Source organism: Triticum aestivum, chromosome 2B (assembly GCF_018294505.1).
Source record: "Triticum aestivum cultivar Chinese Spring chromosome 2B, IWGSC CS RefSeq v2.1, whole genome shotgun sequence".
Lineage (NCBI taxonomy): Eukaryota > Viridiplantae > Streptophyta > Magnoliopsida > Poales > Poaceae > Triticum > Triticum aestivum.
In genome coordinates, this window is record NC_057798.1 from 776,175,162 (window position 1) to 776,192,574 (window position 17,413).

Sequence of the window (17,413 nt, forward strand, 5' to 3'; positions counted from 1 at the left end):
ATGCCGGATCTGAATTCGGGGGCCGCTGCCCATTTAGGGTCACGCGGCTCGTTGATGTAGAACCACCCCGATTGCCACCCCTTAATATTTTCCACGAAGGTGCCCTCGAGCCAAGTAACGTTGGGCATCTTGCCCACCATGGCGCCTCCGCACTCCGCTTGGCTGCCCTTCACAACCTTCGGCTTGACACTGAAGGTCTTGAGCCACAAGCCGAAGTGGGGCTGGATGCAGAGGAAGGCCTCACACACGACGATAAACGCCGAGATGTTGAGGATGAAATTCGGGGCCAGATCATGGAAATCCAGGCCGTAGTAGAACATGAGCCCCCAGACAAAGGGATGGAGTGGGAAGCCCAGTCCGCGGAGGAAATGGAAAAGGAATACTACCCTCTCATGGGGCCTGGGGGTGGGGATGAGCTCCCCCTCGTCGGGGAGCCGGTGCGCGATGTCGCTGGATAGATATCCGGCGCTGCGCAGCTTCTGGATGTGCCCCTCCGTAACGGAGGAGGCCATCCACTTGCCTCCCGCTCCGGACATAGTTGGAGAAGGTTGAGGTGAGATGTGCGGACTTGGGCGCTGGAGCTCGAGTTCGTGGAGATGGATAAGCAAAGGAGGAAGAAGGCATAGGTAAAAGGGTGGATCTTTATCCCCTTATGTGGGCGGACGAAACCATGCGGCCCCACCGGCCTGATAAAACTCGCTTATCTCCCAAGCGCCGCAATCAATAGCGCGGTTGGGTTACCCACGTCCGTATTGATGGGAATCCCGGAATAAGGGGAACACGATCTCTGCTTCGACAAGACGTGCCAAGGAAACCGCTTCGCTAAACGCGCTGAGGTGGTACAATAAAAACAATTCAAGTAAAGGCTTGGTGGTGGTGTGACATCACGCCACAAAATACGTCAGCAGATTGAACTTGTGTAAATATTATTCTCTCTACGGTGGTATGTGGAATTTATTTTGCAGAGCCGGACACAAAATACGTCAGCAGATTGAACTTGTGTAAATATTATTCTCTCTACGATGGTATGTGGAATTTATTTTGCAGAGCCGGACACTATCCTGGTGTTCACGATCTTCTATGAATTATTCGGAGGAGGAACCCGCCTTGCAATGCCGAAGACAATATGCGCGCCGGACTCGTCGTCATTGAAGCCTGGTTCAGGGGCTACTGAGGGAGTCCTGGACTAGGGGGTGTTCGGATAGCCGAACTATCATCATCGGCCGGACTCCAAGACTATGAAGATACAAGATTGAAGACTTCGTCCCGTGTCCGGATGGGACTTTCCTTGGCGTGGAAGGCAAGCTTGGTGATACGGATATGTAGATCTCCTACCATTGTAACCGACTCTGTGTAACCCTAGCCCTCTTCGATGTCTATATAAACCGGATGGCTTTAGTCCATAGGACGAACAACAATCATACCATAGGCTAGCTTCTAGGGTTTAGCCTCCTTGATCTCGTGGTAGATCTACTCTTGTAATACCCACATCATCAATATCAATCAAGCAGGACGTAGGGTTTTACCTCCATCAAGAGGGCCCGAACCTGGGTAAAACATTGTGTCCCTTGTCTCCTGTTACCATCCGCCTAGACGCACAGTTCGGGACCCCCTACCCGAGATCCGCCGGTTTTGACACTGACAGTCGTCCCGTCGTTCCACCGCTTTGGGGCGGCCGTCTTGGTCGCGCTCGATGGTGATGCGAGTCCGACTATGGCTGACAGCCGGCTCCTTGTCCTTCTTTCCGCGGGCCTCGCTAGTCGGTGTCCGAGACGTCGCGCCTTGGTCTTGGCGGGGTGGCGGGTCATCATTTTGTCGCCGCGGCGCCTCCGTGCGGCAGCTGGCTTCGTTCTGCGCGGCAGCCACGTCGAGGAGCTGCTGAACTCGCTCCGTCATCATGCGGCGCTCTTCGCCCTCGAAGTTGTCGAGCTCGTCTGCCGCCGCCTGGGCGGCACGGATGTTCTCCGCGGGCGTGGCATAACGATCGGCCCCGAACAAGTTGGCGATTGTCGCGACGCGTTGCCGGACCGCGCCTAGGCGGCTAGGCCCAGTCGGAGCCGGCGAGCCGCCCACGGCGCGATCCATCTCGCGCTGGTAGGCTTCTGACAAGCGCCTCATGCTTGCCAACTTCTTCGCGCCCTCGATAAGCTGAAGGCGGCGTGCCTCCAACGTCTCGGCGTCAGCGTCTCCCGGGATCGGCGCGGTTAGGTCTCGTAGGGCTGCGTCGAGTGGGTCATGAGCCCCCTCACTGGAATGCTCGCCGTGATCGAGGACGAGAACTTCCATGATGGTGCTTTCGCCGCTCCCCGCGCAAGGAAGCGGCTCGTCATAGACCACCACGTTGGTGGGAAACGCGTCGAGCGACGCGGTGTCGGAGTCGACCAGCATCGGGTCGGTGGATCCTATGGACTCCAGGTCCACGGCAGGCTCGCCGACGACGTGGAGTTGGTCGAGGAGACCCGCGAGGAGGCTCTCGGGGCCGCTCGTGCCTGCGTCGGACGCAGGCTCATCGGAGAGGCGAACCTCACCGATAAGCTCGGTGAGGCAGCTGGCCGCGCAGGCGATCTCAGCGCCGTGCAGTGCATCGGCGCAGGCTCCATCTGGCGTGCTGGGCTGGCTGCGCTCGCCAGGGAGGAAAAGGGTTCCCGTCCAGAGCAGGTCTCCGGACGACGGTGCACCTCGCCCCACGGTGGGCGCCAAATGTCGGGGGTTGGGTACGACATATGCCAAAGGATGGCTTATCATGGTGGGAGCGAGTAGAACATCGCCGGTGCCCGGAAGCGGGATGAGGCGAAGACATGCACGCCGGCGGAACTTACCCAGCTTCAAGGCTCTCCGAAGAGATAACACCCCTACTGCTACTCTGCGGGGTCTCCGCATGGTCACTATGGCAAAGTGGTTACAATGGTGCTCCTGGAGCTGTTTCTCGAGGTAGGAGAGGGCAAGGCTAGCTCTCTCCTTCCTATGCTCTAAGGTCTATCTCTATCTGGGTCCGAACCCCTTGCATGGGCTTCCCGGGGGGTTTATATAGGCCTACCCCCCAGGGGTACAATGGTAATCTGGCTGGGCGCGGGTCCCAGCCGTCTGTCTCTCAGGCCGTCGTCCTCTCTGCCGACTACTGGGGCCTGCCGACTGGCGGGCCCCGCGGACAGGCCTGATACTGTAGCGGTACTCCTGATGACGCTGGCTTGGTCATGTGGTTATGGCAACAGTGCCGCCGTCTGGCGTGCATTCACTATCGCCATTCCCCATCTTGTCTGGTTAATGGCGCGCGGGGCCCATGGGAGGGGTCGGCCGACTCCGGGGGGCCGACTCCCACGGGTCCATCGTTGGGGCGCTTGTGCCGTCTTCTATCTACCCACTGACAGGCGGCCCTGCCGTCCTTGGGTCGTACAGGCAGGCGTCGTGGGCACAGTGCGCCGCCCATTGTGGCTGAGATCAGGGCAGGCACGACAACAGTGCCGCGCCACGCCGGAGATCTTCAGCGATACGGCTTACTGTAGCCATGCCGGCCCCTTGTAAGCAAGGGGGACGGCCACGCCGTGGCCGTACCCCGCCTCACCCTTCGAGATGAGGGTGGAGTCGCGGGCCGACTCTTTATAGCCGGCCTCTCTGGAAGTCATCGGCCATGAGTCGGCATATCTTGGAGTCGTCCCTAGGACTCGGCATATCTTGGAGTCGCCGTCTGGGACTCGGCATATCTTGGAGTCGTCCCTGGGACTCGGCATGAGCGGCGCTACTTATCCCAATGTCTTGAAAGGCTCTGGGGCTCGGGTTTGCCTACCCGTGGCCCATTACTCCGACACCCACAAGGGGGCTGGCACGCCCACCTCCTGGCCTTCGGCCCCAGGGGAAGGAAAGAGGAGGGGTTGGCCCCTCCTACCTTTCTCCACGCAAGGGAGAAGGAAGGGGAGGCGCCATAAGGCAGCCCCCCCTTCCCCCCTCCCCACGCGCCAAGAAAGAAGGGGGCACGTAGGGTAGGTGCCGTCCCCTTAGGGTGCGCCTAGGGCTGCCTCCCCTCCCCCTCCACCTATATATATATATGAGGAGGGGAGGGGGCGCCACACACCACGAATCCTCAAGTCGTGTGCGGCGTCCCCTCTCCCTCTAGTTCGTCCTCTGCTCTAAATCGTTGTGCTTGGCGAAGCCCTGCGAAAATAGCTTTCACCACCACCGTCATCACACCGTCGTGTTGCCGGAGCTCATCTACTTCTTCGCCCCTCTTGCTGGATCAAGAAGGCGGGGACGTCATCGAGTTGAACGCGTGCTGAACGCGGAGGTGTGTGCGTACGGTGCTTGATCGGAACAGATCGTGAAGTTGTAGGACTACATCAACCGCGTTGATAAACGCTTCCGCCTAGTGATCTACAAGGGTATGTAGATGTTCTCCCCCTCTCGTAGCTATGCATCTCCACGGATAGATCTTGCTTGTGCATAGATTTTTTTTATTTTCCATGCAACATTCCCCAACAAGTTCAACATACTCAAGGGAGGCTAGAGGGAGCAGATACTTTGCACCCCATTTTCGGGAAGAGGAGTTACATGTATGCTGGTTTCGAAATGTACACTCCCACCTACCTACCTAGATGGAGAGGTGAAGATGATGTACATTCGAAATGTACACTCCCACCTAACTGCCTGCAAAGGTGAAAAGAAAAATACGCTACTCCCTACCCGCCCGTAAAGACGAAGATACTATACACTCAATGCCGCGATATTGGAGAAGTTACCTTCTCGTCCGCCATTACCCGTCACGAGAAAATTCAATAACTATCTATCGACCCGCATCCTCGCACACTCCGCCCACTAAAACTCAAGAGAAGTCGTAGTTTTCTAAAGTACATTATAAATAGAGAATCAAGCTGCAAAATACTATTCCCTCCGATCCAAAATAAGTGTCATGGGTTCGGTTCAAATTTTGTTAACAACTACGTAGATGTAGATACCGGGTTCATTGGTTGGTCCACCGGAACCAACACCGACGCAACCGCCACGTATCGGCAGGCAGTAAAAACCGCAACCCATTTCACCGTCATGTCTCACTATTTCAAGTCAAACTTTGTTAAACTTGGCTAAATTCATACATATAGACTACTCCTCTCTAGTCTAGATGGTATATAAGGATCACAAAATTGGAGAGAAAGAGAAGAGGAAAGAAACGCAACGCAAAATTGGGAGAGAAGAGAAGAAAAGGCTAGGACGGTTCCGTCCCCAACCCTCCTCCCTTTATATTTGTTTCGAGTTTGTTTGTGCCCCGCAGTCCGCCTCCAACCCAACGCAGTCCACACGCGACGCGCAGCCAGCCAAGGCCGCCCGCCCGCCCATCGCCCCCTCCCCCCTCCAACCCTAACCTGCGCGGCCGTAGATCCCATCCAATCATCGCGCCGCCGCCGCCGCCGCCCGACCCCAGCCTCCCCCGCCGCCCCCCGGGCCGCGATCGGCGTCCTCCCGCCGCCGCCGGAGGAGGAGGGGGAGGCTCGCCCGCGACGGGGGCCATGGAGGCCGGCGGCGCCGCCGCGGCGGAGGCCAAGCTGCTCACGCCCGAGGAGGAGGCGCTCCGGCGCAACACCGACTGCGTCTACTTCCTCGCCTCGCCCCTCACCTGCAAGAAGGTATGTGCCGCCCGCCGATTGCTCCCTCGTTCCTCCCTACCTCCCCTTCCCTTCCTTCCAAGCTGGCCCGCTTCGTGCGGCGCGGCGGTCTTGATTCACGCGATTGGAGCTCGTAATTTCGTCCGGGAATCGAGTCGCGGGTAGGGCATCCCATCTGGGCTAAGCACCGGAGAGAAAGATTTCGTTACCCAAGATCGACCCTGTATCCACGATGTTCTTTGTCGATGTGCAGGGCGTGAATTGCCATCTTTCTTGGTTTCCGATGCTAGGGCTTGGTCACGCTGTGTTCCTGTTGCTCGACGGGAATCGGGACGGTAGACTTATACCTATACCTAATCCTAATCCTAATTGAAGGTGAAGACAACCCATTTGAGGAGGCATCATTAGTTTGAATGCGCCCCCAGCAAATTGACTATTGCCTTGATTATACCCCGTTTAGCCGTGGGGACAAGGTGGCAACATGAATCACAACGTCTGTTTGCCCAAGATGTTGATTTTACCTGGTTCATGGGGAGGATTTCTTGATAGGAATTTCTTATTGCCCACAGGGTTATGCTTCCCCTGTCTGAAAATTTTGTTTGCTCCTGAAGACCTGAACATCTCCTTCTTTTGAAAAGAATATGTTATCCAATAACAGATGTCCAGATTACAACAACAATAGTTCTGATAATCTTTGTTTTTGTATGTATTTAGACGTCGGTAGTCTCTTTCTGAATATCATATTGGTACCTGCTTTTAGTCTTGTACCTTTGAAACATCCTGCAATTCAGACATGCCTAATTGACTAGTGTCTTACTCCAGAAAGTAACACTTCTTCTTCTGTTATGCCTTTTTTTTGCTTCATTTAGTGCTTGTATATGCGTAGGATCTTAATGTATTATGTCCACATAGGTCTTCTCTATCTTTACTTTGGAACACCCTATGTGGTGTAAATGCAGTAATGGACTTATGTTCTCACCAGTTAATTATCCTTGGGGCGCTTAAGATTGACCTTGTTTCAAAATTTATGTTTGATTCCCGCTTTGCTATTAGATTTTACCTGTTAAATTTCTGTGCTTCAGTTTCTATAGTTTATATATTGATAAGTCCATTTCTTTGTAGAACATTATTCAGATCATGCTACAGTATGCATTACAGACCATGATTTCTTACCGCCAGAAGTTTGGTTATTAGTTACCAGTGAGAATCTTTTTCGCTGACCTTGCTTTGTTCTTTCTTTCAGGGGAACCAATGTGATTTTCGTCACAGTGAGGGTGCCCGGATGAACCCTAGAGATTGTTACTACTGGTTAAATGGCAATTGCTTGAATCCAAAATGTTCATTTCGCCATCCGGTAATACCCCTTTTTCCTTTATTTTCCCTGCTTATTCACCATAAGACCTTGTAATATCTGCAAGCAAGTGGCATCAACAATTATCATATTTATTCTGTTCATAGTAACTAACAAGGCATGATCGTAGAAACCACTGTAGTGCTCCTAGTCATGATCTTGCAGTTCGTTTTGACATTATAAGTTGAAATTGTTACCTTAATTCTAATTCTGTTTTCTCTACTTTTGGCCAGCCAATTGATGGTATGTTTGGTGCTCCAACTCCTGGAATACCTGCAGTTTCTTCACACTATGCTGCTTATAACTCGGGCAAGCAGATGGTCCCGTGTTATTACTTTCAGAAAGGGAACTGCATCAAAGGTGATAAATGCCCTTTTTCCCATGGACCGCAGCCCGCTGGCAATAATCCACCAGAACAGGTGGCGAAGGTTTCTTCCTTTCCTTTGGAGCAGCCTCAGACCCAAAAGAATGATTTTTTGGGTGTTAAGGAGTTTGCGCAGACAAATCATCTAATTCAGCAAGGTGGCCCAATAATTGGCGACAGGTCCAAGTCAGTTAATAGGGTTGCAGCGAATTTCGCCAGGACAGCAGCAGCTGCAATACCAGCTGACCTAGCTTCCAGTGCAGTGAAATCTTTGCCCAAGTCAGGGAGGGTAAAAAACAGCATGCCAGCAGCAAATAAAAGTGTCGGAACCTCTTCAGGCGAGGATCATCCCGAGTGCTATCAGAACAATCTTCCTGTGGAAACTGATCCTATGCAAGATTGGAGTCAACCTTACCAAACACCTCCTCAGGATGACATGCCCGAGGACAGTAGAGATGCTGATGACTTATTGGGGGAGTCTTCGCCTGGTTTTGATGTTCTTGTGGCCAACGATGCAGATGCCGGTGCTTATATGCACGATCCTGACGATTTTGGAAGGGATATATATCCAGTAGAAGATTATGAATATGCTCCGGCTGATTTTGAAATCCAGTCTCATCATGAAAGAGAGCTATTTAACGGAATGGGTGAGCAAGGACCGATCGGACAAATGTATGATGGCTATGACAGGAAACGTCGTAGAACATCTTCTGAGAGGAACTTGGACAGACCTTCCTATTCAGAAAGGAGGTCTCGGCAGAGAGACACTGGCCCTGTTGAGATAGATGGGTCAGATTTACGTCACCGGCTCCGCAGGAGAAAAATAAATGGGTCTCCAGGCGTCAGCCCGGAACGCAGTGGAGAGTCGCGTCGGAGGGATGACCGCTACAGGGAAAGGGCATATGATGGTCACCGTACACACAGAGATCGCCATCAGGGCCCTCGAGGGAGCACTCTAAGCTCCCGTCTGCAAGGCAGAATAAAGCTTCCTGGAAGATCACCTGATAGAGTAGATGCTCGCTCTGAGAGAGAGCGAGATAGAAGACAACTCCGGGACAGGCTGTCTCCAGTTATGCCTATGGATATTCAGGGAGGCAGGCATCGGGAGGCAGGGCATCATCAAGAGAGGATCCGGCAGAGATCAAGCGAGCGTGCTTCAAGTGCCAGGATCGCTGATGGCAAGCATTCAAGACGGAATGTAACAGATTCACTCAACTTCGCCAGCCGGAAAGACTTTGGTCCAGAGTCTAGGAAGGCGAATGGAAGTGTTCAATCTGAAGCATCTCTTGATTTTGAAGGCCCAACCCCTCTCAGTGTCATCTTACAGAGGAAACGACAGGCTGCAAGCGGCAATGGCAATGGCTCATCTGCCCACAATGTGAAAGAAGATAAATCTGCTGTGGTCTCTCACAGGCAGGCTCAATCTCCGGCTGAAGCCGAGAAGGAGGGGTACGACAACACTATCAGTTCAGAAGAATACAAGAGTAGATCAGGTGATGAAGAATATAAAGAGGAAGGCCAGGTCCCTGCATCTTCGTCACACGGTGACAAAGCTGAGGCTGAAGATATGATTGAAGTGGAAAATCAAGAGGCTGATAACTATGAGCAGAGGCAGGGTGAGTCAGAGTATGAGGCGACTGAAGGCTACGAGTACAAATCCGAAGATGAGAATGCATATCAAGACGACGAGGAAGAGTTTGAGGATGACGATGATTTTGCCCGGAAAGTCGGGGTCGTCTTCTCTTGAGCTCTGGCTCTGCTTTTCTTGGCGCTTCTTCAGGCCGGGCCAAAATGCTTGATTTCCCCTCTAGTGATTGATCCTCTTGGATGAATTCTTGTGGCGCTCCATGTTTCCTGTTTCAAGTTGATAGCGCCAAAAAGGCCTGGTCTTTCCCGGGGCTTATGAGCGATAACTGATATTATATAAGTATAGGTCAGGCATTGAGCGAGGTAGATGATGATGATTCGATAAACGAGAAAGTAATCTTTACGTGTAAAAACAGCTGCTGCAGTTTGTTGAGCGTATCCTGGAACTCTGTATTGTATTAGTTTCATTACTAACAAACATGATGATGATACTCCATTGATATTTTTGTGCCTGAGATGGATAATATAACACCCCCCTCCAACTTGGAGGGCATCTTTTATTTTCTTGACAGAAGAAAAAAGCTTTGATTCTTTAGCTCCATTTGCCTGGATGCAAGTGTGCATATATTTGATTGCGAAATCGTTTTGTTTCATCAGTTGATCTGATCCATGTTTCAGCTTTATAAACTGGATCTGGATCTGGGTGGGGATCAGTGGTGCTGTTGGTTGTACTACTACTATTTTATCCATCCATGACTGTCTGTCTGCAGTTAGCAGTCAACTGAGTATGATTCCTGATCTTGTGCGATGCCAAATGATCCAATCGGGACACAAGTTGAGTATAATGTACTCCCTCCGTTCGGAATTACTTGTCTCGAAAATGGATGTATCTAGAACTAAAATATGTCTAGATACATTCATTTTCACGACAAGTAATTCCGAACAGAGGGAGTAAGAGTTTTGGCTATTTTTGCACTGGCCATGGGCAGACCAGCAACTTGGTAAGATATGACAGTACGTAAATAATTGCTATAATCCGACCTCGCTTGCCACGAGATTGTTAGTGTATTAGGCCAATCTCAAGAGCTCACATGCTGCTGCCCTGCAGATCTTGCTGATCATGTGCTCGCACGTTATGCATGTAGCAGTATAATATAGTACTGTACCTATTATCTTAGATAGTGTTAGATACATCTGTTCGAATGTCAAATAAACGGTTTGTAGATGAGATAGTTTCAGGATAGTGAAAATGTGCAGACGTTGGATAATGTATAGTCTCAGAGAGAGGAATACTAGTAATGTATTTCCTCTAAAAAGGAAAATTCATAAAAAAAAAGCAAATTGTATTTTATTTTAGTTAAAAAACATTTTTTTTATGATGGAAAAAGAGGTTCTTCTGGATGGCTCTCTCGTGGCATATAGCGCCGGCCGCTCGCTCCGTCCCGAGTAAAGGAGAGGCTTCCAGAGTCCACTCCGTCCAGGCTTGTTGGTTGGCTTGGACCTTGGAGCTCGGCGAAATCCGGAGCGTCTCGCGTGCGCGTTGGGGAGTGTCAGCAGCCATGGCCGCCAGGAGGGTGCTCCTGCTCTGCGGGGACTACATGGAGGACTACGAGGTCGCCATCTTATCCTCCTTCCCCTCCTCCCCTTCCGTGCACCGATCAAATCGATTCCCCTTCTACTACTTCGTTTCCTGCGATTGGCGTGTACTGATTCCGGTTGATTTCTTTCCTGGGTCCATGGATGTACGGATCAGGCCATGGTCCCGTTCCAGGCGCTGCAGGCGTACGGGGTGTCCGTCCACGCCGCCTGCCCCGGCAAGAAGGCCGGCGACGCCTGCCCCACCGCCGTCCACAAGCCCGTCGGCCACCAGGTGCGTCCTTGGATCAGTTTCCCCCGTCTGCTGTTTCTGTCGAGTAGTTGGTACTGTATGTTCAAGTGGATAGGGTTTGGCCGGGCTGTGGTAGTGAGAAGAGCATGACAGATTTAGCACGGCCAGTTAGTTTGAGAGATTCATTCTTATGCGACACGAATTCCTTTGTAAAGTGCACACGAGCTGACTAATCTCTAAGAAGAAATTCTCTAAGTCAGTCTGTGTTCTGTAAGAGGGAAACCCCTGTGGTAACTGTCTGTAAGACGCCAGCATCGTTTGAACAGATGAAATGGTGTAACAGACGCCAGCATCTATTTTCTCAGTGTTGGTCCTGTGTAAATAGTTGATCTTAGGGGTCTCTATATTGCATATACACGGAACCTTTAATTTATCTCAAATGCTCAGTTGTAAAACCAGCCATGCTGGCGGTTCCTTTTATCAGTGTGATGATATGCTAACTGTTTCTGATATAATTTTGCTCTAAAAGCCCTACACTAATTTTGTCTTGTGGATACGCCGCGCAGACAAATGCTGACTCAAAAGGTCATAACTTTACCCTAATTTTCTCTAGACGGTATTGCTCCTGTATAAATACTTGGTCTCAACTAAAACTATGTCTAGATACATCCATTTCTGCGTTAAGTAATTCGGGATGGAGGGAGTAATGTATTTCTTCCTACACTTCCACTTCTCTTGTATATACTTGAGTCTTGAATAAGCACTGAATGTTTAAATGTTGGTGTGCACGCATTTATATAATAATGAATAACTAAACAGGTGATTTCACACATCACCTTCCGTACTCACAATTAAAATTTAGCACTTTCTACTCATCAGTACACCTTGATCTTAGTGGTCCCTGTATTGTACTATCATACTAATTCTTCCTACAGTTCTACTTCTCTTACATACACTTGAGTCTTAAATATGCACTGAATCAGTGTTAGTGCGTACATGTCTGACATAAAAGGATACGTAATGAAGAAATACACAGATGATTTTGCACTTCACCTACTGTGGTTACAACTAAAATGTAGTACTGTTTACTCATCAGTACATCTTGAACAATGCCAGCGGTTGAATATTTGTAACTGTTTATCTGTTTCTGTTCTTCTTTTCCCACATTGTTGTGCTATTAGCCCTATTTTCGCCAAAAGGTATTGCTCCTGTGTAAATACTTGGTCATAGGGCGGGTCCCTGTGTTGTCACATAAATTTTTTCTGCAGTTCTGCTAACATACTCTTGAATTGGCAAGGAATATTTAATCTGTGTGGAATGCTCAATTGTATGAAACCAGCCATGTTGGTGGTTCTTTTATGAGAGTGATGGTACCTCAAATCTTTCTGACATAGTACTGCCCTAAAAGTCTGCACTAATTTTATCTTCTGTATATACGATGCAGACATATGCAGAGTCGAAAGGTCACAACTTTGCACTTAATGCTTCATTCGATGAGGTTGATGCTGCTGGGTATGATGGATTGGTGATTCCTGGAGGCCGTGCACCAGAGTACCTTGCGATGGATGAAAAAGTGCTCGACTTAGTTAGGAAGTTCTCTGACGCTAAGAAGCCCATTGCATCAGTTTGCCATGGCCAGCTGATTCTGGCAGCAGCAGGAGTAGTCAGGGACCGTACATGCACCGCGTATCCTGCTGTTAAGCCAGTTTTGGTTGCTGCTGGGGCTAAGTGGGTAGAAGCTGATACTATGAAGAAATGTGTCGTCGATGGTAATCTCGTCACTGCGGCGGCTTACGACGGTCACCCTGAATTCATCAGCCTGTTTGTGAAAGCACTTGGGGGCTCCGTCGCAGGCTCAGACAAAAAAATATTGTTCCTCTGCGGGGTAATGCCTCACAACTCATGTTTTGCTTTGCAGATATTGTTTCTCATTTTTCATAAGTGATAGCCACTGTGCTGAACCTGTTTGTTTTACTGATATTCTGAACAGGACTACATGGAGGATTACGAGGTCATGGTCCCGTTCCAGGCCCTTCAAGCCCTTGGCTGCCATGTCGATGCGGTATGCCCCGACAAGGGCCCCGGTGACAAGTGCCCAACCGCCATCCATGACTTTGAAGGGGACCAGACGTACAGCGAGAAGCCTGGTCACGATTTCCCTTTGAACGCGTCGTTTGACGGCGTGGACGCTTCAAGCTACGACGCGCTTGTGATCCCAGGTGGGCGTGCCCCCGAGTACCTTGCGCTGAACGAGAAGGTGCTCAGCTTGGCCAAGGGGTTCATGGATAAAGGAAAGCCGGTCGCGTCGATCTGCCACGGGCAGCAGATCCTGGCTGCTGCCGGGGTTCTTCAGGTACGTGATAGCTGATATATGTTAACTGGCTGCTCCTGCTCTGCATCAGTTCTACTTCTACCCTTCCTGCTTATAGCCTGTTCTGTTGTGACCCAACTGTCTGTCTGTCGCGACACCCGCTATAAATCATCAGCATATGTGAAATGTTGTTCTAGGAGGAACTGTATCTTTATTCTTCATCGAATCGGTCGGTCGAAGCACGAAATTGAATTAACCCTTGCTGCTTTGTGCACGCTGATGATATGCAGGGCCGGAAGTGCACGGCGTACCCGGCGGTGAAGCTGAACGTGGTGCTGGGCGGGGGGACGTGGCTGGAGCCGGACCCGATCCACCGGTGCTTCACGGACGGCAACCTGGTGACGGGCGCGGCGTGGCCGGCGCACCCGGAGTTCGTCGCGCAGCTCATGGCCCTGCTCGGCATCAAGGTATCCTTCGCGTGAGCGCTCGCTCACAAGCTCTGTCTGTCTGGGCTCTTTACATCACAATGGTATACTAGTACTACAACACAGATACTCGTAGATGATGTCCTTGAGTTTGAGATGAGACTGTCAGTGCGTACCTGTACCTGTAGCAACGTCTCGTGGCGTTGTTCCAATCAATAATGAAGTTAGAAGAGGACCTGTGTCTGTGTGGCAGTGCCAGCCCAAGTTAACAACCCACACAGACACAGCCACTTGAGATGGAAAAGGGATTTTTTTTTCCCGAGCCGGCTGGTTGATTGAGCTCGGACCTGCGTCGTTTCCTCCCTTCTTTTTCTGACGATGATTACAAAAGGCACCCTCTGCTAACTCTGAAACCGGACGGAAGCCAATTCAACACACGCCTGTGCCACAAGCACCCTATACGAACCTTCTGCCACCATGAATACTAATTCTTCAGCACACGGAAAATTCCCTAGCTAAAGCATCTACAGCCGGCGCTACAGTCACAGTCCTCAAACCCACACCCCTATTTCTATACCACACAAATGACCATGCAACACGTAAATACATCCACGTACTAGTTTACTAGATAATACTGTAAGAGCATCTACAGCCGGACTTGGCAAATCCAGGCCCTACAACGTCCGCAGACGCGTCCGCGGACTGTGACCGGGCACTTCTCAAATCGCATCGTCCACATTCATGTCTTTCATATCTGAACCCCTATATCCATACTATAGCATGCAATGTCGATCAAACTACGTAGATCAACTCCGAACATAGAAATTGCACAGTAGTTCACCAAAAGATCCACCAAAGTTCACACAAACGACGGACAACTATATACTACATCTAAAACTTGAAATTAAAATCAACTTCACCACTTTCGGGCCGGCCCTTTCCCCTTCTGGTCACCGGCGTAGCTGTACCCGTCGTCGACTGGTGGAGGATTGTCCGATTCGTCGGAGGAGGAGCCGCCGTCGTCAGAGGAGGAGGAGTCGACGATGATGAGGCCCTTGAGGCGTTGGACGGCCCGGTCCCACTGGCGCTTGAGCTTGGCCAGCCGAGTCGCCTCCTTCGCCTTCTCCAATGCCTCCCGCTCGGACTGCTCGATGGCAAGCCGAAGAGCTTTCGCCGTCGTAAGCGATCGGCGGTAGACCCACGCGAGGAGCCGCTCGTCCTCGTCGGGCTCCACCGGTAACCCACGCCAACGGCGGACAGAGCTCTCCACAGCCTCCCTCTCACTTGCCTACTGCCTCTCGCGGCGGGCGGCGGGGCGGGCACAAGCACCCACCGCTGCCCACGAGGGGGAGCAGCAGCCGGCGGGGCGAGGGGACGATATAGGGGAGGCGTTGATTGCGCTGGCCGCCTGTTGGAGCTGCCCATGGACCGGGAGGGGCCAGCGCTGGCGTCCGAGATGCCCCGACGGGGAAGCTGCGGCTGCAGCGAGGCTGCAGATCCGGAGCTGCCTCCGGTGTCCACGTTGGATCGCTCCAAGGTGATGCTGATGGCAAGCTGATACTCCGGACCGACCTCGTCGTTGAAGCGGCCGCTGAAGCTCAACATTGCGCCAGATTCGATCGGAATCGGTGAGGGGAGAGGAGAGGACGGAGCGAGAGAGAAGAGTGAGTGAGCTAGGGTTTCAGACCGGGGCGTACTAGGTAGGTTTGAGAGGTCCGGCTGTAAATACTCTAAAATTTTAAATAATACTCCCTCCATCTCATATTACTTGTCGCAAAAACGAATCTATCTAGACGTGACGTATTTTCACTGCGAGAAACATCCATTTTCGACGACAATTAATATGAGATGGGGGAAGTAGAATTTTGCTAAGATGAAGGAGAAAGAAGAAGAGCGGGCTACATGCTAACACTCAGCTGCAGTAGCAGCACATGATTCTAAAGACTTTGTGAGAGAACAAGATGGGTCCTCAACCATGCTCTAAATGTATAATCCGGAGGGGGTGAGTGCGCGAGTCGGTTAGTCATGTTTTGCCGACGCAAAAGCGGCAGCCGAACGAGGCGTCGTGGCACACCCCACACCCGGCCTGAAATATCCACCGAACTGATCCATGTCGAGTCGGCTAGAACTCACGCAAGTTTTAGGTCATGTGGTACGTCAGGCGGCACGTACGTACGTGCCGACGCCGGACCAAAGGGAAAACCGGCCATGCCAAGTTCGGTACTCCAATTGTTTACATGCCGTTATGAGATCACCGACGGGCGACGGCGTCCACTCGGCAACTGCCACCCGACCCCGATCGTTCCATCCATCCAAAAGGCGCCTTCCCCGAAGATCGCATGGAGAAAAGGCGCTTTCTCTTTCTGGCGTGGCCGTCGTCCCGTCCACCGCCGGCTACCGACCGAGCTTTGGGCTTTTGCCGCCGCCGCCGGCCCCGGCCGGTTTTATCCATCCATCTCACGCGACAATCCACCAACCAAAAGCTTGCTAGCTAGCTAGCCGTACGTAATCATGCACGCCTCTGACCCCCCTAATTAATGCTCCCTAGCCGGTATTAGCACTCGGCGGCGCGAAAACAATCATGCGTGTGGACCGTTGCACCGTCATTAGTACCTAAAGATTGTGAAATCAAGAATCAACATGTGATTTCCTCGCAAAGAAAAGAATCAGCGTGTGATTAGCATGGACGGTTAGGAGTGTGTGTCAGCATGCATGTACATCCACGTTGTACCCCGGTGTTTCTTAAATTGTTCATCGGAAGGTATCGAATTCCGATGGGTTCGAGAAACCTTATACTATACGCTAACAAAAACAGAAGAGGGTTGTTGCTTGCTTGATACTCCAGTTAATTTGTGTCTCGCAACTGACCTTCTGTACTCTGATTCCATGATAGTTTCAGTGGCAAATTACAGTTGAACAAGAACAACCAGCTAGCCCCACATGCCATGCACAATTGGTCCATGGACGATGGGACGGGCACGAATCGGCGGACAAACATGCATGCATGAAAACCAATCATGCATCTTTGTGGCCACGGCAATCGATCGACCTAACGGTTGGAATATCCTGCCCTTGTATATATCTCAAGCCACACATGCATGATGGACGCATGCGGCAAGTGGGGGGCACATGTAAAAGAGCATTCTTTTCTGAGACAATCAATCAGACTACTCTACCGTGGGTTTCTTTTTTCTAGCTTAGCTCCACCGGCCATTGCATTATTGCCCAAGTTGTAGCAGCAGCCATCATCTTTTGTCACTGATCAGCAGGGGCAAATTAAGCCACAGGACGGACGCCATGTTCTGTTTATAGATATAGAGATAGGCCAAATAGACAAAGGGACAATAATCTGCAGGTCCTTGAGTTTTACCGGTCGATCTATTTCACGACTAGCATTAATACGTACTCCCTCCGTTCCAAAAACCTGTCTCTCAAACAGATGTATCTAGCATCAAGTTGGTGCTAGATACATCCATTTGAGGAACAAGATTAGGACAAGCTTTTTCGAACGGAGGAAGTAGCAGACAGGTGATACAAACTGATTTGTGCATCGATCTCGATCATGGCAAGCAAACAAAAAAAAGGGGCCAAAGCAAAAGGCAATAACGATCGGTCGATGATACTGTGGATCTAGGGCGTCGCATCAACAGATTGCGCTCCATGGCGTCACGTCAACACATAGTCCTCCTTTATCTGCAATTAACTAATCCTATCACCTAAACACGAATGGGATGTAATTCGGTAATCAATCTTTATATAGTCCCTCCGTTCAGGTGCATAAGTCATCTTAGATTGTGCACCGTGACTAAGGTAAAGAAGAAAACAAGAGAACTTAATATTTATTTACTAATTAAAAGCATTGCCGTGTTTGTTAGTCTTAAGTTATTGAAAGCATGCACGTCCGACATCTCTTATTTTTTTAGATGAACATGGAGGAACCTCCGACATCTTTTATT

The 17,413-nt window shown here is 50.8% G+C and overlaps 2 protein-coding genes across 2 annotated transcripts; both read left to right on the forward strand.

Moving 5' to 3' along the window:
• Positions 1–5,281: 5,281 nt before the first annotated feature.
• LOC123047322 (zinc finger CCCH domain-containing protein 32) lies at positions 5,282–9,457 on the forward strand. Its single transcript, XM_044470842.1, has 3 exons — positions 5,282–5,612; positions 6,835–6,945; positions 7,176–9,457. The coding sequence occupies exons 1-3, from the start codon at positions 5,496–5,498 to the stop codon at positions 9,051–9,053; spliced, it is 2,106 nt and encodes a 701-aa protein (XP_044326777.1). The 5' UTR covers positions 5,282–5,495; the 3' UTR covers positions 9,054–9,457.
• An 814-nt stretch (positions 9,458–10,271) lies between these two features.
• Positions 10,272–13,692, forward strand: LOC123047323 (protein DJ-1 homolog D). The gene is made up of 5 exons (XM_044470843.1): positions 10,272–10,506; positions 10,647–10,763; positions 12,166–12,606; positions 12,712–13,074; positions 13,323–13,692. Exons 1-5 carry the CDS (start codon positions 10,294–10,296, stop codon positions 13,512–13,514), a joined length of 1,326 nt encoding a protein of 441 aa, XP_044326778.1. The 5' UTR covers positions 10,272–10,293; the 3' UTR covers positions 13,515–13,692.
• Positions 13,693–17,413: the final 3,721 nt, after the last annotated feature.